Source organism: Pelodiscus sinensis, chromosome 23 (genome assembly GCF_049634645.1).
Source record: "Pelodiscus sinensis isolate JC-2024 chromosome 23, ASM4963464v1, whole genome shotgun sequence".
NCBI classification, from domain to species: domain Eukaryota; kingdom Metazoa; phylum Chordata; order Testudines; family Trionychidae; genus Pelodiscus; species Pelodiscus sinensis.
The window spans coordinates 1,657,211-1,680,149 of NC_134733.1; the positions used below are offsets into that span (position 1 = coordinate 1,657,211).

The 22,939-nt window shown below is 58.6% G+C and overlaps 1 protein-coding gene across 2 annotated transcripts in view; it reads left to right on the forward strand.

Annotated features, from left to right (window-relative positions):
• Window positions 1–19,469, forward strand: part of EPHB2 (EPH receptor B2) — a 259,421-nt gene extending 239,952 nt beyond the window's left edge. For both annotated transcript variants that reach the window (XM_075906628.1, XM_075906629.1), the window contains exons 14-16: window positions 5,403–5,596; window positions 7,791–7,946; window positions 11,976–19,469. In XM_075906628.1, the coding sequence (XP_075762743.1) occupies window positions 5,403–5,596; window positions 7,791–7,946; window positions 11,976–12,084 (459 nt within the window). In that variant the 3' untranslated portion in view covers window positions 12,085–19,469. The remainder of the gene's footprint in view (window positions 1–5,402; window positions 5,597–7,790; window positions 7,947–11,975) is intronic.
• Window positions 19,470–22,939: the final 3,470 nt, after the last annotated feature.

The window sequence follows — 22,939 nt, forward strand, 5'->3', positions numbered from 1 at the left end:
TTCCACTGGGTTGTGCTGCATTAAGTATGTTGCATTGCACTGTGTTGTGTTAAATTGCCTGTGGTGAGTTGCACTGGGTTGTGTTGCATCGCGCATGGTGAGTGGCACTGGGTTGTGTTCCATTGTGTGTGGTGAGTTGAACTGCATTGTGTTGCCTTGCTTGTGGTAACTTGCACTATGTTTTGTTGCATTGTATATGGTGAATTGCACTGGGTTGTGTTGCATCTCCTGTCGGGAGTTGCACTGGGTTGTGTTGCGGCACCTGTGGGGAGTTGCACCGGGTTGTGTTGCGGCACCTGTGGGGAGTTGCACCGGGTTGTGTTGCGGCGCCTGTGGGGAGTTGCACCGGGATGTGTTGCGGCGCCCTTGGGGAGTTGCCCCAGGTTGTGTTGCGGCGCCTGTGGGGAGTTGCACCAGGTTGTGTTGCGGCGCCCGTGGGGAGTTGCCCCGGGTTGTGTTGTGGTGCCTGTGGGGAGTTGCACCGGGTTGTGTTGCGACGCCTGTGGGGAGTTGCACTGGGTTGTGTTATGGTGCCTGTGGGGAGTTGCACCGGGTTGTGTTGCGGCGCCTGTGAGGAGTTGCACCGGGTTGTGTTGCGGCGCCTGTGGGGAGTTGCACCGGGTTGTGTTGCGGCGCCTGTGGGGAGTTGCCCCGGGTTGTGTTGCGGCGCCTGTGAGGAGTTGCACCGGGTTGTGTTGCGGCACCTGTGAGGAGTTGCACCGGGTTGTGTTGCGACGCCTGTGGGGAGTTGCACCGGGTTGTGTTGCGGCGCCTGTGAGGAGTTGCACCGGGTTGTGTTGCGGTGCCTGTGGGGAGTTGCACCGGGTTGTGTTGCGGCGCCTGTGAGGAGTTGCACCGGGTTGTGTTGCGACGCCTGTGGGGAGTTGCACCGGGTTGTGTTGCGGCGCCCGTGGGGAGTTGCACCGGGTTGTGTTGTGGTGCCTGTGGGGAGTTGCACCGGGTTGTGTTGCGGCGCCCGTGGGGAGTTGCACCGGGTTGTGTTGCGGCGCCTGTGGGGAGTTGCATCGGGTTGTGTTGCGGCGCCTATGGGTTGTTGCACCGGGTTGTGTTGCGGCGCCTGTGGGGAGTTGCACCGGGTTGTGTTGCGGCGCCTGTGGGGAGTTGCTCCGGGTTGTGTTGCGGCGCCTGTGGGGAGTTGCACCGGGTTGTGTTGCGGCACCTGTGGGGAGTTGCACCGGGTTGTGTTGCGGCGCCTATGGGTTGTTGCACTGGGTTGTGTTGCGGCGCCTGTGGGGAGTTGCACCGGGTTGTGTTGCGGCGCCCGTGGGGAGTTGCACTGGGTTGTGTTGCGGCACCTGTTGGGAGTTGCACCGGGTTGTGTTGCGGCACCTGTGGGGAGTTGCACCGGGTTGTGTTGCGGCGCCCGTGGGGAGTTGCACCGGGTTGTGTTGCGGCGCCTGTGGGGAGTTGCACCGGGTTGTGTTGCGGCGCCTGTGGGGAGTTGCCCCGGGTTGTGTTGCGGCGCCTGTGGGGAGTTGCCCCGGGTTGTGTTGCGGCGCCTGTGGGGAGTTGCACCGGGTTGTGTTGCGGCGCCTGTGGGGAGTTGCACCGGGTTGTGTTGCGGCGCCTGTGGGGAGTTGCACCGGGTTGTGTTGCGGCGCCTGTGGGGAGTTGCACCGGGTTGTGTTGCGGCGCCTGTGGGGAGTTGCACCGGGTTGTGTTGCGGCGCCTGTGGGGAGTTGCACCGGGTTGTGTTGCGGCGCCTGTGGGGAGTTGCACCGGGTAGTGTTGCGCCGCCCGTGGGGAGTTGCACCGGGTTGTGTTGCGGCGCCCGTGGGGAGTTGCACCGGGTTGTGTTGCGGCGCCTGTGGGGAGTTGCACCGGGTTGTGTTGCGGCGCCTGTGGGGAGTTGCACCGGGTTGTGTTGCGGCGCCCGTGGGGAGTTGCACCGGGTTGTGTTGCGGCGCCTGTGGGGAGTTGCACCGGGTTGTGTTGCGGCGCCTGTGGGGAGTTGCACTCGGTTGTGTTGCGGCGCCTGTGGGGAGTTGCACTCGGTTGTGTTGCGGCGCCTGTGGGGAGTTGCACCGGGTTGTGTTGCGGCGCCTGTTGGTTGTTGCACCGGGTTGTGTTGCGGCACCTGTGGGTTGTTGCACGGGGTTGTGTTGCGGCACCTGTTGGTTGTTGCACGGGGTTGTGTTGCGGCGCCTGTGAGGAGTTGCACCGGGTTGTGTTGCGGCACCTGTGGGTTGTTGCACCGGGTTGTGTTGCGGCGCCTGTTGGTTGTTGCACGGGGTTGTGTTGCGGCACCTGTGGGTTGTTGCACGGGGTTGTGTTGCGGCACCTGTTGGTTGTTGCACGGGGTTGTGTGGCGGCGCCTGTGGGGAGTTGCACCGGGTTGTGTTGCGGCGCCTGTGGGTTGTTGCACCGGGTTGTGTTGCGGCGCCTGTGGGTTGTTGCACCGGGTTGTGTTGCGGCACCTGTGGGTTGTTGCACCGGGTTGTGTTGCGGCGCCTGTGGGGAGTTGCACCGGGTTGTGTTGCGGCGCCTGTGGGTTGTTGCACCGGGTTGTGTTGCGGCGCCTGTGGGGAGTTGCACCCGGTTGTGTTGCGGTGCCCGTGGGTATTTGCACCGGGTTGTGTTGCGGTGCCCGTGGGTATTTGCACCGGGTTGTGTTGCGGCACCTGTGGGTTGTTGCACCGGGTTGTGTTGCGGCGCCTGTGGGTTGTTGCACCGGGTTGTGTTGCGGCGCCTGTGGGGAGTTGCACCGGGTTGTGTTGCGGCGCCTGTGGGTTGTTGCACCGGGTTGTGTTGCGGCGCCTGTGGGGAGTTGCACCGGGTTGTGTTGCGGCGCCTGTGGGTTGTTGCACCGGGTTGTGTTGCGGCGCCTGTGGGGAGTTGCACCGGGTTGTGTTGCGGCGCCTGTGGGTTGTTGCACCGGGTTGTGTTGCGGCGCCTGTGGGGAGTTGCACCGGGTTGTGTTGCGGCGCCTGTGGGTTGTTGCACCGGGTTGTGTTGCGGCGCCTGTGGGGAGTTGCACCGGGTTGTGTTGCGGCGCCTGTGGGTTGTTGCACCGGGTTGTGTTGCGGCGCCTGTGGGGAGTTGCACCGGGTTGTGTTGCGGCACCTGTGGGTTGTTGCACCGGGTTGTGTTGCGGCGCCTGTGGGGAGTTGCACCGGGTTGTGTTGCGGCGCCTGTGGGGAGTTGCACCGGGTTGTGTTGCGGCGCCTGTGGGGAGTTGCACCGGGTTGTGTTGCGGCGCCTGTGGGTTGTTGCACCGGGTTGTGTTGCGGCGCCTGTGGGGAGTTGCACCGGGTTGTGTTGCGGCGCCTGTGGGGAGTTGCACCGGGTTGTGTTGCGGCGCCTGTGGGTTGTTGCACCGGGTTGTGTTGCGGCGCCTGTGGGGAGTTGCACGGGGTTGTGTTGCGGCGCCTGTGGGGAGTTGCACCGGGTTGTGTTGCGGCGCCTGTGGGGAGTTGCACCGGGTTGTGTTGCGGCGCCTGTGGGGAGTTGCACGGGGTTGTGTTGTGGCGCCTGTGGGGAGTTGCACCGGGTTGTGTTGCGGCGCCTGTGGGGAGTTGCACCGGGTTGTGTTGCGGCGCCTGTGGGTTGTTGCACCGGGTTGTGTTGCGGCGCCTGGTGAGCTGCTGTTGGGAGGGGCGGGGTGGAGCGGTCCCTACTGTCCCTATGGTCCGGTGGGGTCGGTCCCCTTGTCCGCCCTCGTGGGGATCTCTCCCTGCTCCCGTGGCCGGGCAGGTGCAGTCGCTGGCTGGAGCCTCTGAGCCTCCGAGTTGGGTCTGCTCCGGCCAGGGGCTCCGGCCCGCGCCCTGCGCTTTGCCTGCTCTTGGGTCTCTCTGGTCTGAGCACCCCGGGGCGGAGCAGCCTCCTCGCTGGCCAGGGTGCAGAGGCAGCCGGCTCAGGGGAGCGGGTCTGGGTGTTGCTGGCCCCCCGGGGGCAGGGCACAGGGAGGCCCAGTCTCCCGTAGGCAGAGACCGGGGACAGCAGCACGCAGCCTCTGCGCTTGGGGGCCCATCCGCCGGCCGTGCTCTCGGGGACTCGTGTGACAAGGTTTCTAGCCTCTGCTCCAGGGCGACCTGCGGCTGCCTCCCCTCCCCAGGTTGCCCTGCAGTCGGGGAGGTGGCAGGGGATGCCCGAGGCCGTGGTCCACGGCAGACAGAGCCCATGGCCGGCCCGCACCCACTGACGGGCTGCAGGGCTGGTCCGTTGCAATGTGGACTTCTGAGCGCAGGCTGCAGCCTTTGCTCTAGGACCGTGGTCCCCAACGTGGTGCCCATGGGAGCCATGGCACCTGCCCAGGCATTTATGTACGCCCGCCTCGCGGCACCGCCGGGAGCACGGCGCATGCGTGGCCCCGCCCCAGGGCACTCGGCACATGCGCAGCCCCAACCCGGGCGCGCAGCACATGCACAATGCTGGCCCTGGGAGCGACCCCTGGGCGTGCAGCGCGTGTGCGACCCCCGGGGGTGCGGTGCATGCGCAGCCCCGCCCCTGCCCCCAGGCAGCCCGGCAGCCCCACACGGTGCCCGCCACCCAAAAAGGTTGGGGGCCAGTGCTCTAGGACCGCCCATCCCGGGGTCCTGGACCTCAGGCTCCAGCCTGAGAGTGGCCCTGGACTGTGCTGTTACCCAGCCCTGTCGCCCGAGTACCGGCAGCCAGCTCCTGAGTTGGCGGGCAGAGGCCACTGTGGGTCTAGTTGCCGCAGCCACACCCTAGTGCAGCGTTTCTCAGCCGGGGTCCGGGTGCCCTGCGGGGAACTGGAGAGAAGGCCGGGGGTATGCCTACACCACTGCCATTCGCAGACAGCGGTGGGAGGTTTTACGGCGCTTTATTATTTTTGTACTTTTTACACCCAAACATTTCATCACCCGCCCGGCGAGGATTACGTTGTTTAAACAAATGTGTTGCAATGGTAGAAAAAAATTGTCTGAAACCTGTGGGTGCCGGGGTGCTTGTTGTTGGTTTTGAAAGGGCACTTTCCATAGAAAGGCTGCGAAACACCGGCCTAGTGACACGGCCGGGGCAGCTCAGTCTGGCAAGCGGGCACCAGCGCACGGCGAGGCTGGCAGCCAGGGCGACGGAGGAACAGAAATCCCTGTCAGGAGGGTGAGGGCACGTGGCAGCGCTGCCCTGTTCAGTAACCCAGGTGTGCGCCTGGTGCTCATCCCCCGCACGGGGCCAGGGAGCAGGGCAGGGTTTGTCGTTTCTTTCTAGCAGTGGGTTTCATTTCCACACAACCAAGTGGGCTGCGCGTGCTGGCTCAGGCACATCCCAGGTCAGTGTGTGAGCCCTGGGGTGTCTGGCTGGCCATGCCCATTGGTCCCTGCGGACCATGCCCATTCAGCGAGCTCTGCTTTGGCGCGGGATCGTTGGCTGCCCCGGCTGGTCCCACTCCACTGACCTTGTCGCCGCCTCTTGTCTTGCAGGTGATCAATGCGATCGAGCAGGATTACCGGCTGCCCCCTCCCATGGACTGCCCCAACGCCTTGCACCAACTCATGCTCGACTGCTGGCAGAAGGACCGGAACCACAGGCCCAAGTTTGGGCAGATTGTCAACACGCTGGACAAAATGATCCGAAACCCCAACAGCCTGAAAGCCATGGCGCCCCTCTCCTCCGGGTAGGCTCTGCTCTTGCCTCTGGGCTTCGCTTTCTACCCAGCTCCATCTCTGGCAGCCCCTTGTGTCGCACCAGGCTGTGAAATCTCAGGCACTCAGCCGAAGAGCCCCTGGTATTTGGAGCAAACGCAGCTTCCTTTGGCTAGGAGTAGCGATCCATGTCTGTGTCCTGAGCGCTCAGGCTACGTCTACACTGCAGGCTTCTTGCACAAGAGCTGTTTTGTGCAAGACCAGGTCCACACTGCCATGTGCTTTTGCACAAGAACATCCATGGCAGTGTGGAAGCTCTCTTGTGCAAGAAAGCTCTGCTGGCCATGTTTTAGCCATAGGGTAGCCGTATGCGGCTCTTGCCCCCCAAAAGGGCGGCTCACGAAGCCACTCCTGAGCCCCCCCCCCCCATGGCCCCTGCCGGTTTCCCCTTCCCCCGCCCCCGGCTTCCCTGTGCTTACCTGGTTGGAGCTGTGAGGTTTTAAAAAAACTGGCACCCAAGATGGTGGCTGTCTTAAAGGGGCAGCCTCCTTTTTTGCTTGACAATTCTGGTGCAGCTCTTCGCATTGTTTTCGCCACTGTTTTGGCTTTCTTTGTTAAATGGGTTGGCCACCCCTGCCACAGGGGTTTCTTGTGCAGGAAACCCCTGTTGCCCGTCTACACTGCCTTTTTGCGGTGCCTTGCAGAAGCCCCCAGCTCCCATCCCCGGGAGGACGTGCTTCCCTGGCCCTCCTCGCTGCCACCCTGACAGGCTCCCTCACGGGTTTGCCAGTTCCCAGGCAGACCTGTTTGTCAGAGCAGTACGGGCGTCACAGGCACTCAGAGCAAACCAAAGGCAGTAAGCCCTAAGACAGACAGATGAGCTGGGGACATCTGCAGCCCTGCAGCCAAGTGATTGGCACTGGAGGGGGCTCCCTTAGCCCGGCTGGCACCAGATCTACAGTCAAGTGCACCCTTGCTGCTCTGCAATCATGTCTGCAAAGAGTTGGAGGGGTCTGCAGCCACGAGCTGTGGTGTAGGCAGGAGAGAGGAGTGTGTGGGCAGTGCAACGGGAGTGACTCTGCAAAGGCCACGGACTTCTCATTCCAAGTTGTTATCCTCGCAGATCTGCTTTGTGACACCTAGAACTAGGAATCCCCTTGTGGGATCCGCTAATTGGATTAATTTCTACTGCTCCTCTCAGCTGGGCTCCCCCCCCCCCATTGTGCCCATTTCACAGAGGGGAAGATTGAGGCAGAAACAGAAAGTGATATGCCCACAGCCACATAGTAAATCAGTGGCAAAGCTGGGGCTAACACCACATCCCCATTCCTAGGCTTAGCTTAAGAGAGTCCCAGGCCAGCGGAGACCACTGTGATCATCTTCTCTGGCCATCAGCATAACACAGGTCATAGGACGGCCCCACCATAGTTCCTGGAGCAGATTATGTAGAACAGTGGTCCCCAACCTTTAGAGGCTCCTGGGCACCCGGGGGCGGGGCCACTCACGCGCTGGGTGCCCAGGGGGCGGGGCCGCGCGTCCGGGGGCACGCCAGGGGATGGGGATGCCCTTGCACCCGGCGCCAGCGCCGGCATGTGCCCCAGGGCCGGGGCTGGGGCCGTCCAAGCGCCTTGTGCCGTGGGCCCGGGGCCGGCGCTGCCGCCCGAGCCGCGCGCCTGGGGCCGGCACCTCCCGCGCGCCGGGGGCGGTGCTGGCCCAGGTTGTCAGCGGGCACGCACAAATGCCCCGGCGGGCACCATGGCGCCCACGGGCACCACGTTGGGGTCCACTGATGTAGAACATCCAGTGTGGATTTTAAAATGGCCAGCGATGAAGAATCACCATAATCCTTTGTAAATTGTCCCAGCGAGGGGTTAATTCCTCTCCCTGGGACACCGTCTGTCCAGTCTGAATTTGTCTCGTTTCAGTTTCCAGCCATCGTGTCCCGTTATGTTAGACCTTGCTCTGCTAGACCAAAGAGCCATTGTGAAGCATTTATGCTCCCCCCACCAAGCTGCTAAACGTATCACTGGGAGAGGGAAAAGGAACTGCCCGCGCGCTCCGTACTGCTGGCCCACACGTGGCTGAAGGCATCCACACAGGGACAGAGCGAATGAACTTGCTCCAGGGGCATTCGAGGATTTGTCCCACCTTCCATGCCAACGAAGGGTAAAGAAAGGCCTTCACAGGCTGCCACTAATTTCCACTCCTTTTCCGTCTCCATTTCAGGATTAACCTCCCCTTACTGGACCGCACAATCCCAGATTACACCAGTTTCAACACGGTGGATGAATGGCTGGATGCCATCAAGATGGGCCAGTACAAGGAGAGCTTTGCCAGTGCCGGCTTTGCCAGCTTTGACGCGGTGTCACAGATGACCATGGAGTAAGTTGCAGTCACCGAACAGAAGCAGTGAGCTAAGGGATCTTGCAGAATTGGCCATTCTCGGGTTTGGGGGCTCTGAGCTTTATATGAAGCTCATCATTCTGCCAGAAAAAGAAAAGACCCTCCCCAGCCATTTCTAACCTTTGCCGTTCCTGCGTAACCTCTTCAGTGCGCCACCTGCGTCCCTGTCTATCCAGGGTGTTCTGCTTCAGCCATCCCCATGCTGTCTGGTTGGTTTTCTCCTTCTGGCTAAGCAGGGCTTCTTCCTAACTCACAGTTACCATAACAATGCCACGGCGGAACAAGCCAAACAGGGCACACAAGACAGTCCCTCTGCCACTGGAGGACGCTCTGGGAACGCCTCACTGCACACTTATTTCAAAATAAGCTGGGCCAGGAGAGTTACTCCAAAATAGCTTATTTCGAAATAGCACATCTACACTGCAGGGAGGCCTCAAACTGAGTCCGAGACAGGCCTCCCTAATAGACGCGCTACCTCGCTTGAGAGCCCCAGGAGGCTCTGGGGAAGATTAACTTACAATGGCCCTGGGGAGGGGCTATTTCGAAATAGCAGCGGTGGAGCATCCACGCCTTGTTCCAAAATAGCTCATTCGGAAGAGGTGGTATTCCTCGTGGAATGGGGCTTACTGATTCAGAATAAGCCGCCCGTTATTTTGAAATCGTTTCGAAATAGCGGAGTGGCTGCGTAGACGCTCGCTCTGTTGTTCTGGAGTAGCGTTAGTTCTCTCGGAAGAACGGCGCCGTGTAGACGCACCTCGGGGGGCCACGGCCCCAGTGGGTTCATTTCTGACAAGCACTTGCTCCCAGAAAAGGGTTCTGAGAGCCGGGACGGTCTCCAGTTTGCTCCAGACAACCCACCCCATCCAGCAGTGACAAAGCTGCAGGAGGCCTGTAGGCAAGCAGGCTGCTGGAATCCCGTGGGAGTACTTGGGGCCTCGGTGCTCCTGTGAACCGATGTGTGGCTAGGGGCATGAAACGTGGGAGCCCTGCCGGAGACAGCAGGATTCATCACCCCGTGGGGAAGCTGCCCCTCCGTACGGGAGTGCTTGTGGGTGGGGCTGAGCGCGCTCGCAGCTGATGCTCAGCCGAAGCCCATTCAGCCAAGCAGCCTTGCCCTTGGGGGTTGGGTTTTGCCAGGGAACATCCGTCGGGCGGTTCTGAGCCTCCGCAGCGGCTCCCTGCGCTGCTGGAGAGGGCTGAGGAAGCCGACAGGCTGCAGCGAGTGCCACAGAGCAAGCCCGTGCAGGCAAGGGGGAGCGCAGGTGCCCAAGCAGGCGAGCACAGTGTCAGCACTGGGACCCCAACGCTCTGGTGTTTGCTGCGTGCCCAGCAAAGCAGACCCAAGTGCAGCCTTCTCCATGCCTGGGCTGTGCAGAGCCATCACTGATCCCGGGAATCTGAAACGCTCCATGGAGATGGGTCAGTTTTGACTTAGCCCAGGCAGATTTTGAAACCTGCCTTGTTCCCCACCAGGTTGGCCTCCTGGGTCATCAGCAGCCCATTTGCTAGACTGGGCTTCCACGGCCCCTGGCTCCAGGGCAGCCCATCAGACAAACTGGCTCCGTTCTCTTTGTGGAGCGTTGTTCGTAATCAGGACTGAACTAGCAAAGCCCTCTGCCCGTCTGCCCTTTGGCTCCGTGACACCGCAGGGCAGGTGAGAGCTCCTCAGCCCGCCCGCTGGAAAGCAGAAAAGGGAGCAGAAAGTCCCCTGAGCGGGTCTGCCCACCCCCCAAAGTCCAGCAGGAGAACAGAGACCGAGTCTACGAGCAGAGGGTTGGATCGTGTGGTCTCATCAAGGGACCTGGAAGTCTGAGCACCAGTATCTGTGCAGGAAGGGAGGGAAGGGCCATGCGACCAGATGTCCTTCTGAAGGGGAGCGCAGAAGATGCTGCGTGAGAGTCTGGAGAGTCCTGGCTCCGGGGCACGTTGTTCTGGGAGTCTCACACATCGGCTCTCAGAGAGCAGCTTTAACATGTGGCTGCCTGTGGCCACGCTGCGGTTCTCTGCACTTGGCACGACTCTCCTGCACTTACTCCACATGCACCCATCCCCCGTCCCAGATCTGGCACCCCAATCTCCTGCCCCCAAGAGATCACAATCCCTCCTGCCCTAGGTCACATCCCAAACCTACACCCAGCTCCCTGCCCTAGGTCACAACCGCCCACTTCACCCAAACTCCCTCCCAGCCCCCTCCTCCCCCAGCGTCCATCCCGGATCCTGCACCTCCTCCATTAATAGCATGGAAGGGTGCAGCCCTCGATGACTTTCCAAAATCTTAGAATGGCCCCGTCAAAAATGATTGCCCGCCCCGTCCTCCAGCCTCCAGGATAGAATTCACAATCATGACTCCTCTGATAGTAACCCACCCCCAATGGTCTGGCCATGGGAATCCTGGCCAGAAGTACTCAGGATTAGCCGGGGGCATGAGCCCCCCGTCCCACTGGAAATGCAGCAGCTTGGCCGTGAGCACAGGTGGCTACTGCCCAACAGCTGTGCAACAACTGTGTGAAATGAGCTACTGGCCCCCGTCCTGGTGGGAAGGTGCTTGGTGCCCACACACAAATTCACCACAGGTTGGGCACAGCCCACCTTGGACACGCTGTAAGTTGAGTAAAGCCCCCCTTGGACACGCTGTAAGTTGGATACAGCCCGCCTTGGGCATGCTGTAAGTTGAGTACGGCCCGCCTTGGGCACGCTGTAAGTTGGGTACAGCCCGCCTTGGGCATGCTGTAAGTTGGATACAGCCCGCCTTGGACATGCTGTAAGTTGAGTACGGCCCGCCTTGGGCACGCTGTAAGTTGGGTACAGCCCGCCTTGGGCATGCTGTAAGTTGAGTAAAGCCCCCCTTGGGCATGCTGTAAGTTGAGTAAAGCCCCCCTTTGACACGCTGTAAGTTGGATACAGCCCGCCTTGGGCATGCTGTAAGTTGGGTACGGCCCGCCTTGGGCTCGCTGTAAGTTGGGTACGGCCCGCCTTGGGCTCACTGTAAGTTGAGTACGGCCCGCCTTGGGCTCGCTGTAAGTTGGGTACGGCCCGCCTTGGGCACTCTGTAAGTTGGGTACGGCCCGCCTTGGGCTCGCTGTAAGTTGGGTACAGCCCGCCTTGGGCATGCTGTAAGTTGGGTACGGCCCGCCTTGGGCTCGCTGTAAGTTGGGTACAGCCCGCCTTGGGCACGCTGTAAGTTGGGTACGGCCCGCCTTGGGCACTCTGTAAGTTGGGTACGGCCCGCCTTGGGCTCGCTGTAAGTTGGGTACAGCCCGCCTTGAGCATGCTGTAAGTTGGGTTCGGCCCGCCTTGGGCACTCTGTAAGTTGGGTACGGCCCGCGTTGGGCTCGCTGTAAGTTCGGTACGGCCCGCCTTGGGCTCGCTGTAAGTTGGGTACAGCCCGCCTTGAGCACGCTGTAAGTTGGGTACGGCCCGCCTTGGGCACTCTGTAGGTTGGGTACAGCCTGCCTTGGGCACGCTGTAAGTTGGGTACGGCCCGCCTTGGGCACTCTGTAAGTTGGGTACAGCCTGCCTTGGGCACGCTGTAAGTTGGGTACAGCCCGCCTTGGGCACGCTGTAAGTTGGGTACAGCCCGCCTTGGGCACTCTTTAAGTTGGGTACGGCCCGCCTTGGGCACGCTGTAAGTTGGGTACAGCCCGCCTTGGGCACTCTGTAAGTTGGGTACGGCCCGCCTTGGGCACGCTGTAAGTTGGGTACAGCCCGCTTTGGGCACACTGCAGCTTGGGTACAGCCTGCCTTGGGCATGCTGCAGCTTGGATACCGCCTGCCTTGGGCACACTGCAGCTGTCTAAGAGGCAGCGCAGGCCTGGAAACACAGGGAGACTGGCAAAGTAGTGAGGCTCTGAGTGAAAGGCCCAGCCCAGTCACATCTGTCATGCTAGTTTACTAGAAGCAGCCCTGAAACCCTTCCTGTGCCCCGAGGAAGGGTGCCGCTCGCCCAGCAGAGCAGTTTGTCGGTGGAGGAACAGGGCTCCTTACGGTGTGTTTGTTTTTATTCTAAAGGGACATTCTGCGAGTGGGGGTCACGTTAGCAGGACATCAGAAGAAGATTCTGAACAGTATCCAAGTGATGCGAGCCCAGATGAATCAGATCCAGTCTGTGGAGGTTTGATGGTCACACGTCCTCACACTCCTCTTCCTCTAGGCCCTTCTCCTCTTTGCCCCTGTACGTCCAAGCTCCAGTTCTTGAGTGTTCTGCATTCACCAGAGACAGGCAGCTGCTCTAAGGATCGTGGCAACAGGGGAAACAGCCAACGACAGTGACAAGAAGTTGCCAAGAGCTTCTAGAATTTAAGCGATGGGAAAAGGGAACAAGGAAGACAAATCTTTTGGGAAAAACTATGAAATATTTTTAAAAATAATAATAATAATAATAATAATAATAAAGCAATGGCATTTTCGAAAAGGGCTCTGAGATCCATGAGAGCCTGCAAAGGGAGATAAAAGAGCAGATCCTTCCTTTCCGCCTCGCACAGGGCTGCTCCCTCAGGCTCAGACACCTCTGGAGCAAAGAGACTCTGCCACGGAGATGGAAGCCAAGTGAAGACATGGGAGGCCTCCTCCTTTTCTCCCTTGGGATGGCAGCTCCAGGGACATTCTGCAGTCAGCAGTTGTCCCTAAAAGCCCCCCGCTGGCAAATCCCAGGGGAAGAGAGGGCTGGGAAGTTCTTGCCGTGGAAAGGACCAAGTGCATCTGGAAAGTGGCAGCTTCTGCAAAGAAACAAACGGAGACGAGAAGGCGTCTTTTTTCCTGAAGGCGAGAAGGAACCTTGAACCCATTGGGAGTGGGGGATGGGAAACCAATCCTTTTTAGAGCTCTTATTTTCTCTTGACACGGACCTGTTTAGTGAGTGACTCTTTTTCCAGGGGTCTGCCCATCCACCCCTCCAGTGGCATCATTGTCTCACACATATCATATGCACAAGACTTTTGGTGGTCTCCTCACTAGTTGCCAATGCCCTGTTCTCCGAAGACTCCCTCAGTACAGTATGTAGTAGCTTTTGATTACAAATACTGACGTGTCCATTTATTTTTCGGTTGTCGTTGTTTGGAGATTTGTCCTTTGACCTTGTTTGTTTACAACAATTTGTGGGGTTGGGGTTGGGGTTGGTTTTTGGTTGGCTGGTTGCTTGGGTTTTTTATGAAAAGGAACTGACATTTCCAGCTTTGTATCTCTAAGAACTTGAACCCTCCCCTTGTGCAGGGGAATTGCAGCTTGCCAGCTCTGCACTGCGCCTAGGGCAAGATTTTTGATATTCATGTTTCCTCCTGTGTGCTCGGTTGTTATTTGTATTTCCATTGCCTGACAGCTCTTTATAGCTGCTGGGGATCCACCGGCCCAGCTGGGGCTGCTACTGTAGGGCGGGGCAGGGTCACAGAGGGGTTTGTGAATGGGGACAGAGAGGTTGTTCCGCAACTCAGGATCAGAGCCCTTTGGAGACCCAGGACTGTTCAGCGAGGTGAGGACCGAAGAGCTGCGTGGTCCTGCCATCTGCAGCACACGAGGCCGTGGTGCGCTCGTGCAGCAGCCAGCGTCCGAAGATACCCAGGCGTGCGGTTCCTTGGCGTGGGACGCTGGCTGTAAGCCCTTCACTGTGAAACCCAGCGCAATGCGGCTGCTCTCAATGTAGCCAGATGCTTCGCCTCCTGCCTCAGGAGGTGCTTCATGTGCCAAAGGCTTCGTTCTCAGCCACCGCCTTTAGGGGAGTCCAGTCAGCAAAAGTGAAAACTCATCAACGAGTGCGTCCCAGCAGGCTGGCTTTCCCCAGACAAGGGCCTGTGCAGTGAGTCAGTGGGCTAGCCAGCGCTGAAATAAAGGCTTTCTTTCCAGAGCAGCCCCCTGGGCCGTGTAAATACCCAGCAAGTCATAGGGCAGCACGTGGGCAAACGCTGGGATTTGCTCTCAGCCCCTGCATGCCCCGTGTCACTCTGCAGGCTTACGGCCGTGCCCTCTGTCGCCATGGCAGCTGTACAGGAACCCTTTTGGATGGCAGTGGCACGGGGCTGTGCCAACCTGTGCAGGGAGCTGGTATTGGCATGGCATAAGCCGAGAGGGCAAAGCATGTGCAAGAGCCCTTGTTCCACCCTGCGAGGCTATGCAGGTCTGTACTGGAGTGTCATAAATATGTACAAAATACCTGAGACAAAACCTGGCTGAGACAGGTCCCAGTGAGCTTTGGGTCGCGTGCTGCTTAGCTCTGTCCTCGCTGGTTGTTTGATGCACAGGAATAGCAGCAGGAGCCTGAAATCCCACATCTGCTTCTCAAAGCTCTGTTCATCTGAAGTGAGTATAGTTCCCGGGGCTGGTGTCCACATGCACGGGCAGCCAAACAGGACCCCCTGTACCTGGGCTGGGCCATGGACAATGGGCCGCAGTTCTCAGTGGCCTTGCTAGAGCTAACGGCATTGCTCCGGGTTTCGCTGAGAGTAGAATCTGGCTTGGAGGCTGATGATTAAGGGTGAGTAACACGCAAGGGACGCAGAGCAAAGAAAGCCCGGGCCTGGCCGTGTCAGCTGGCAGGACTGTGTGCTGACGCACAGTCGACTCAGTCTTTATCCGTGTATGCAGCTGGTGTGGGTACAATGGCCCCGTCCCTGATTAGTGTTCCACAGTTCCAGGGCTGTCAGCTGGAGCATTCCTAGTGTTTGCCGGGGTGGACTGGGAAACGAGCCCTCCCTACGCACTCTGTACTGAGGGGTGAGCAGAGAGAAATGCCTCCATGCCACATCCCTCCCTCCCATTGCAGATGCTACTTGACCTCGGAGAAGGCTTCAGTGTCACCCAAAGGTACCAGATGAGGCTGCGCAGTGCCCTCCCCGGGGCAGGGAGGCACAGGGCTGTGTTAAGCCACAGCCATAGTCAAGCAGCGGCTTCATGCACAAAGAACGTTCCACGTGTGAGGAGCTGCCTCTGTAGGAAACCCACCAGCAAATTCCAATGGAGCAGCCATCTGGAATGATCACATGATGCGCTTCCATTGTCTCTCCCCGAAAATGCTTGATTGTTCAGTGCCATCGATTTCACGCTTCCATGAACTCAGTAAGCTTTGTGGGCAGGCTGCAGTCCTCTGAGTTGGGCACCTTCGGACGGGGCCTGGGGTGAACTTACGATCATGTCCACCGGGAGATGTTCGGTCTTAGTGCGCTAAATCTCTGCTCCATCATCCAGCTGGCATCCTACACGTGACCTGCCTGTCCCCACCACTGTGAAAGCAGGGATTGTCCAGAGCAGAGGAAGTCATTGTTGGCCTGGGCTGTGGCAGCCACATACAAGGCCAAAAGAAACACGTCCTCATTTCTTCCATGGACCAAATTCACCTGGCGCCAATACCAGACAAGCATGTGTTCTAGTCTGCTAATACCAGGTATCACTGTGACAGTTTATATGGGCCTAGCGGGGAATAAAACAGAAATGGAAAGAACTAATAATGCGCTGCTTCCGGCGGCAGCTCTTTCGCTCTTCCTGAGGATGTGAGGAGCGTGTCTGGTGTTTCCCACCCTCCCTTTACCTCGGAGGGCACCTGAAGGCAGGGCCTGCCCCGAAGACAGCAGAGAGAGCCACTCAGCAGCTGTATTTCATGGGGCAAAACCTGCTATTCCAAACGGCTCTTCTAGTGGCAGGAATCAGCTTCATGCAGCAAGCAGCTAAGTGAAGAAGAAACAGTGACACCGTGGCACGGTTCTGCACGCATGTGCGTGCCTTTAGCAATTCTATCTTGCTGAGCTTGTCAGCTTGTTGTAGTTTGGGCTGTTCCCCTCCTGCAGGCCAGCCCAGCTTCCAGACCTAGGGTTCTCTTCTTCCAGCATTTCCCTGTCCATCTTACAGCTGCCAGAGCCCACCTTGCCTCAGGAATGGGGGTGTCGGGTAGGAGGACCAAGTCGCAATTCCAAAGTTGTGTTGAAAATAGCAATAAAAAAGTCCAGCAATGACCCCCCCTTGGTGTAGGTGCCATGACTAAAGAGCAAGGCCCAGAAAGAGCAGGCTGGAGGGTGCGAGCTTTCACCCTCGGCCCTGTGCGTAGGGTTACCAGCCAAGAGCTATTGGGGTAAAGGGAAAATAAAATGGGAAGCCCCAGTGGAAGGTGCAGATGTAGGAGCTGGGGGCGTTGGTTTGCCATTCAGGGATTCATCTTTTTGCCTGGGCTTTCCCCTGACGCTGGGTGTGCTACTCACAACAGCATTAATCCACTGTGTAGTGACATCAGCTCATTGTGCACCACAGGTACAAGGGCTTCTTCCCTCAGCCCTTGTACCTTAGGCTAGCGCTGGTGGCTTTGCTGCACTAGTTCCAGATCTGCGCCAGCTTACGCGAGAGGGGAACCATTTGCCGGTGAGCAGGTTGCGTAAGGCAGAGGAAAGTGCTGCACACCTGGCTGCTGACACAGTCGTTGTGTGGGGAAGCTGCTGTAGAAGCTGACAGACCCGCAAGGCTGGGCCCGTCTAGATGGTAAAAGAGAGCCAGGGAAGAGGGAGGGGTGACCAAAGCGGGGCTGCTCCAAAGGCGAAGGGAAGGGATGGTTGGTCCGTGCGGGCCAGTGGCTCATGCGTCCCTGGCGGCCCCGGGACACCTCCCCCAATTTCTTCATCCCTCCCTCCCGACAGCTCAGCTGTGCCTGCGGCTGCTGCTGCCTGTCATAATCATCTCCATGGCAACCAGCAGGTGCTGCAGCAGGACTAGATGCTGACGTAGGGGCCCAAGCTGCTCTCGCCCAGCTGCCCTTAGTCCAAATAATGGGGGTGAGAACTAAAGGAGCTCTCCAGGGCAGGGTGGGAAGTGGCTATTTGGTGGAATATTTTCTAGGTCAGTGGTCCCCAACCTTTCGTGGCTGCCAGGCGCCCGGGGCGGGGCTGCTCAGTTGCCAGGCGCCCGGGGCGGGGCTGCTCAGTTGCCAGGCGCCTGGGGCGGGGCTGCTCAGTTGCCAGGCGTCCGGGGCGGGGCTGCTCAGTTGCCAGGCGCCCGGGGCGGGGCTGCTCAGTTGCCAGGCGCCCGGGGGCGGGGCTGCTCACGCGCTGCGCGCCCGGGGGTGGGAGCCTCCCACGCACCCTGAGCCCAGGGCCAGCACCGCGCGTGTGCTACGCGCCCGGAGCACGGGCCGCCCATGCGCCACGTGCCCGGGGCCGGCACCCCACATCCGAGGCCGGCACCACGCATGTGCCACGTGCCGGGGCCAGAGCCAGCCCAGATGTTTCGGCGGGTGCACGTAAATGCCCTGGCGGGCGCCATGGCACCCACAGGCACCGCATTGGGGACCACTGTTCTAGGATGTCTGGGGCATGGAGGAGAGCCTGTCCCGGCGGCCGTGCCCCGCTCGAGAGCCCAGCCCAGGCAGCCCCTGAACCCGTGTGAAAGGGCCCCGCCCTGCTCGCCTCTGGCCAATTCTAACCAAATGCGGAATGAGGCTTCCGAGGAATTGCTGAGTGAAGCAACAGACTCAGCCTGTGTGTGACCTCCCTGTGGTGGGGCTGGGGCAGGGCGTGCGGGGCGGCCAGGGAGGCTGGTGTATTAGCCTTGGGGCTCTGATGGCTGCACACTCAGGTTTCCTTTGGAATAGCTCCATGTGCTGGTGCCTAGGGAGCCTCAGAGTCCTCAGACACCGCCCTGCAATCCCCCACATCTGCCTGGCTCAGGCAGGTAACCCCACAGGCTCAGTGTGGGAGCACTGCAGGCCCAGGCCTGGATGCGGGAGGGCTGAGGTGGAGCTGTGAGCTCTGATTTGGCATCAGACCTGGGCCTGGTTTTGCTGACTGCTCAGAAGGAAGGTCCCTAGTTGCCAGGGAACAAGGCTGAGGAACAAGAGTGGGAGAGGAGCCAGTGGGATTGGAACGGGGTTAAGGGACTCCGGGGGGCGTCACTGTAGCCAGGGCCCCGCTGCAGCAGAGAGGGGAAATGGCTCCCTCTTCCTTCTCCTGGCTGTTGGGAAGGTTTCTCAGGGGGAGAGAGCGAGGCCTCTGCCAGAGCAGCCAGTTACCTCCTCTAGCGGCCGGAGAATCGGGCAGAAGAGGGTTTGTAAACAGCCCAGGCGCGCCCCTCACTGCCAGTTGAGCAGGTCTCCTCTTTTCTTACTTGCATTCAGAGTTGAAACAAAACCAAGCTCGGAGCCCTGGGACCGGCTTGCTCCGGTGTAAATCTGCCCGGGGGCCACACCCGCGGGATGGCTGGAGCAGTGACACGGGACGATGGCCCCAGGCAAGCGCCGGGTGCTGCCACAGCGAACAGGGTGGTGCAGGCCAGGCCACCGACCCTCTGGGGAAGCAGAGGCAGGGCGAAGCCAGGCTGCTTTGCCCAAACCATAGTCACTTCCATGCTGCAACCCCTCTCGCCCTGCATGACAGGCCTGCAAGGAAGCCCAGTGGGGTGTCAGGATAGCAGGGTGGATGGAGCTTATGGGGCACCTCTGAGCCCTTCCTAGCTGGTGGCCCCAGCCATGCAGGCTCTGCATGTCCCAGCTCTGTATCACGGGCTTCTCCTGTGTGACCACAGCTCAGCTAAGACCTCTGGCTTCCCCGCTGCCTGGGCGGGGGGCGGGGAGGCAGTTGGACATGGTGAGTCCCAGAGGGAAGGAGCCCTGCAATTGCAAGCCGAGGGCCAGGCTGGGAGACTCAGTGGCCTTCTCTATAGCACGACAGTCTCATAGCTCAGCGTGCATCCGAGAGACTGCAGAGAGCAAAGGGAGCGTCCCGCTCCCACGGCAACCAGTCTCCCTCCAGCTGAGTTTGCATCCGTCCCTGCTGCTGGGCCAGTGCACCCAGAGGCCAGGGCGGGCCGTGCAAAGGGGACACTGCCTGCCCTCTGCAAGGGAGCCTTGGTGCCCAGCGGTCAGGCTGGCGGGCGTGAGGAGCCCTGCGGTACTTGCTTGTGAGCACAGGGCAATGTCTCCACTTGCCTCTTGGCATCTGTTTGCTTCTGCGTGACCCTGGGGGTTTCCTTCTCCCCTAGCACGGGCCCGGGGCCGGAAGGGCTCTCAAGTGGGGCTGACATTTCAAGGGACGGGGGCGTGGCCCATTCTGCTCTGTTCCTAGTTCCTAGCGGCTGCAAGGCGGTTTGGCCTCTGTTTCATCACAGAAGCTCCTGGCTTGGGGTGTGAAGCCCTCATGGCTGCACACAGCACGTACCTCATCAATGCTCCATCTGCTCATGAGCCACCCACCACTGGCCTCGTGGACTGACCCTGTTATCTGGTGGGCTCCAACCCTGCTCTCTCTCGCCCTGCCCACTGGCTGCGGCCCTGTTGACACTGGAACGCTTTTCATGACAGTATTTGTATTTTTTTAAACGTGAATGAGGAGATAGCCTGCAGGTCCTCGTAACACAGGGGTGTGTGTCTTCCATTCCAACCAGGGCTTCCCCTGGCTTCGTCAAACATCTTTGGATGTTACTCAGAAAAAAAATAAATCAGATGTATTTATAAACAAAACAGAACCTGCTGCTCCGATGCCTTTGTAGGAGTATTTTTAACAAAACATTTTTTCAAAATAAATGTGAATTGTAAAGTTTGAAGCATTTGTTCCTGGTTTTCCTTCCTTGCTGCCTCTTCCTACTTTTGTCCTCCTCAGTAATGTTGCTCCAGCATAATGAGGGAAACACGCAAGGTAGCGATTGAGTAGCGAGGCACAGACAGGATGACGGCATGCCGCAGGCCGGAGAAATGCCTTGAAGATGATAGATAGATTAGTACATAGACTCAGCAGCCCCGTGCCCTCTGCTAAGGGCTGTTAATTTGATAAAATCTATTCTTTTCTCAGCCACTTTTCCACAAATAGATTTTGATTTTCACAAATTTGTTGCTCTGGAATGTGCCACAAACGTTTTCTGTGAGTTTGAATCAATGGAGTGTTGGTAAGCAAGTGGCTTTGGTGGCTCGTTGTTTGTTACTTATGCAGGTATTTCATCATTTCAATCAGATGAAGATTCTGCTGGGAGGACTGTGTCAGGAATAAAACCAAGGCGTGCCCAAGACACACCTGACATGACCCTCCCCATGAACAGCATTGCATGCGCTTTGGTGTGATTTCACTTTCCTCCAGCATCCTTGTAATCAACAAAAATGGCTTGCACCAAAGTTCACAGTAAACTAGTGACAGGTTCACAAACGTATAAAAATCATGAGTGGTGTGGAGAGGGCGGATAAAGAAAAGTTATTTATTAGTTCCCATAATAGAAGAACTAGAGGACACCAAATGAAATTAATGGATAGCAGGTTTAAAACTAATAAGCGAAAGTTCTTCTTCACACAGCGCAGTCAACCTGTGGAACTCCTTGCCAGAGGAGGCTGTGAAGGCTAGGACTATAACAGAGTTTAAAGAGAAGCTAGATAATTTCGTGGAGGTTAGGTCCATAAAAGGCTATTAGCCAGGGGATAGAAATGGTGTCCTTGGTCTCTGTTTGTCAGAGGCTGGAGAGGGATGGCAGGAGACAAATCGCTTGATCATTGTCTTCGGTCCACCCCCTCTGGGGCACCTGGTGCTGGCCACTGTCGGCAGACAGGCTACTGGGCTAGATGGACCTTTGGTCTGACCCAGTACGGCCATTCTTATGTTCTTATGTAATGAGAGTGAATTCACTAATTTGATTTGAATGCTTACAAATAGGTTTCTGCAGTGCTCAGCCAGCTCTCAAAGTGATACACATGGAGAGAAATAATTCACATACTAAGGCCTTGTATAAAGTAAGTTACATCAATGACCAGCTGCTGCTTTAGCTGCCTCACTGGTGCACCTTGTGTTTGCAAAGCACACTCGCAGTCGGTGCTCCTGTGTCAACAGAGAGAGCGTTGCATTGTGGGCAGCTATCCCACTGCCACTCACTACCCTGTGCTGCTGGGAGATTTGGAACGGATCATAGTACATCACGGGCACTTGCTTGCAGTCCCGTGATGCTGTTCTCTCCATCCCGTCACTCCATGGGCTTCCAACTTCATTTCCTGCTGTTCTTCAAGTGCTTGCTCGTGTCCACTCTGCGCACGTGTGAGTGCTGGCCACATACACTGGTGCTGGAAGAGTTGTCTCTTAGAGGAGCCGGCGCGTACTTGCTGCACTATATAGCACAGCAAGAAGGAACTAAGTGGGGAGGGGAGGGCAGAGGTGCATATAGCAGATGCACACCACTCCAGGGGGTGCCTGACCCATCTTCCCTGTACTGCTTCTGGCACCCGTGTATGTGGTGAGCACACACACTAGCGCTGAATGGGCCTGAGCAACACATCTCAAAGAACACCAGTTCCAGAAACTCTCTCTTTTTTAACAGCACCCACCATCTGTGCCTAAAATATTGGACTGCTGACCAGTCTGGTGATAGCGTTATGAGCGCAAGGGGACTGGTCCTTTCCTGAGCCCGTGTAGAGGGTTGGAGTGGCCACCCACTGACCCCGAAGGGGAGGCGCCCCTCCCAGAGCCTTGCTGGGCTGCACCTGCCCTAAAGAGCCACCTGGCCGGAAGCCAAGGGGCGGGGCCAGAGAGGTAAAAAGCCGCCAGCCAGGCCAGTGAGACCCCAACCACTGAAGAGGCCAGAGGGCTCCTCTGCACCTCGAGGAAGGGACCTAAGGCGTGGGGAGGTGGAGTGCTGGCGTGGACCACTGGGGCCCCTGCTGCACAGCGGCCCGGAGGAGCAGCTGAGACCAGAGGGCTCCCCTGCACGCCACGGAGCAGAGCAAACGCCTGGGGAGGTAGTGAGCTGGCGTGGGCACAGCAGCCCGGAGGAACACCTGCCTTCCCTGGGCTTCCCGAGCATCCTGCAAGCCGCTGAGTGGCCTATGGACCTCGACCCCCGGACGCTGCGGGAGGCCTGCGTGACCACCAGGTACGTGGTCCAGGGGACAGCACGGACATAGACATGCCCAGTCAGCGTCTTTCGGGATGGAGTCCCCGCTGATCCAGCAGCAGTGACCTGCTTCCTCCAGGGCCCTGGGATGGGGCACAGTGGAGTGGGCGAGCCTGAGCTTGGGTGGCAGCCTCCCGTCTCCGCCATTGCCGACGAGCAGCCTGCCCCCTCCTGAAGAAGGAGACCCAACCGTAAAGTGCTTCCTGCGGCCCCACCCTGAGCCAGCGCTGGGCCTTAATTAGCTGCTGGGCTTATAAACTGTCTCCTGCTGCCCCGCCCTGACCGAAGACCGGGCTACAAACTGTTTACCGGCGGCCCGCCCTGGACTAGGACGGGGCCCTCTTCACCCTAGACTGGGCAGCCAGCCCTGAACTAAGGCCGGGCCTCTGCCTATCATTGACAGGCCTGCCCAAACCCAGGCCACCCTTGTTATTGTTTACCTTTCGTCCACCCGCCCTGAGGTTGTGTTAATTCCCCCCAGAGACTGAGCCGGGTGTAGTGGGTTGGGGTGGCCCCCACTGACCCCGCAGGGGAGGCGCCCCTCCCAGAGCTGACCAGCTTATAGCCCAGAAACAGAAAGCGAATCTGTGGCACCTGCCCTGCTGGGTGCAATGGAAAGAAACGATTGAGGATCGTTGCTGGCATTCATGGAGCAGCTGCACAGGCCTCGTCTCGGGAAACAAGCACCGAGTGGGGGCTGTAGCCTGTGATTGCGAATAGCGTTCTTATATTTAAGAAAGGAAAAAATGATCTAGGAACCTACAGGGCCTCCTGTGCGACCTCGGCTCTCTGCAAAGTCTTCAAACACATTTTGGAAGAGAGAGAGTTAAAAGCATAGAGGTCAGTAGTAACTGGAATAAAATACATGGTTTCACAAACGCCAGACCAGCTGGATTGCTTTCTTGAAGAAGATACCTCACTTTCTAGATGGTAGAGCTCATCCGCCTGGATTTCAGTAAAGCATCTGATGCATTTCCACATGGGAAATGACTAGTTACATTGGAAAAGACTGGAATTAATGCAAGAGTTGAAAGGTGGATAAGGAACTGGTTAAAGGGGACTCTGCAAAGGGTCATGTTAAAAGGTCAAGGGCCAGGCTGGAAGGAGGTCAGAAGTGGATTTCCTCATGGACTGTATCAGGACCGATCATA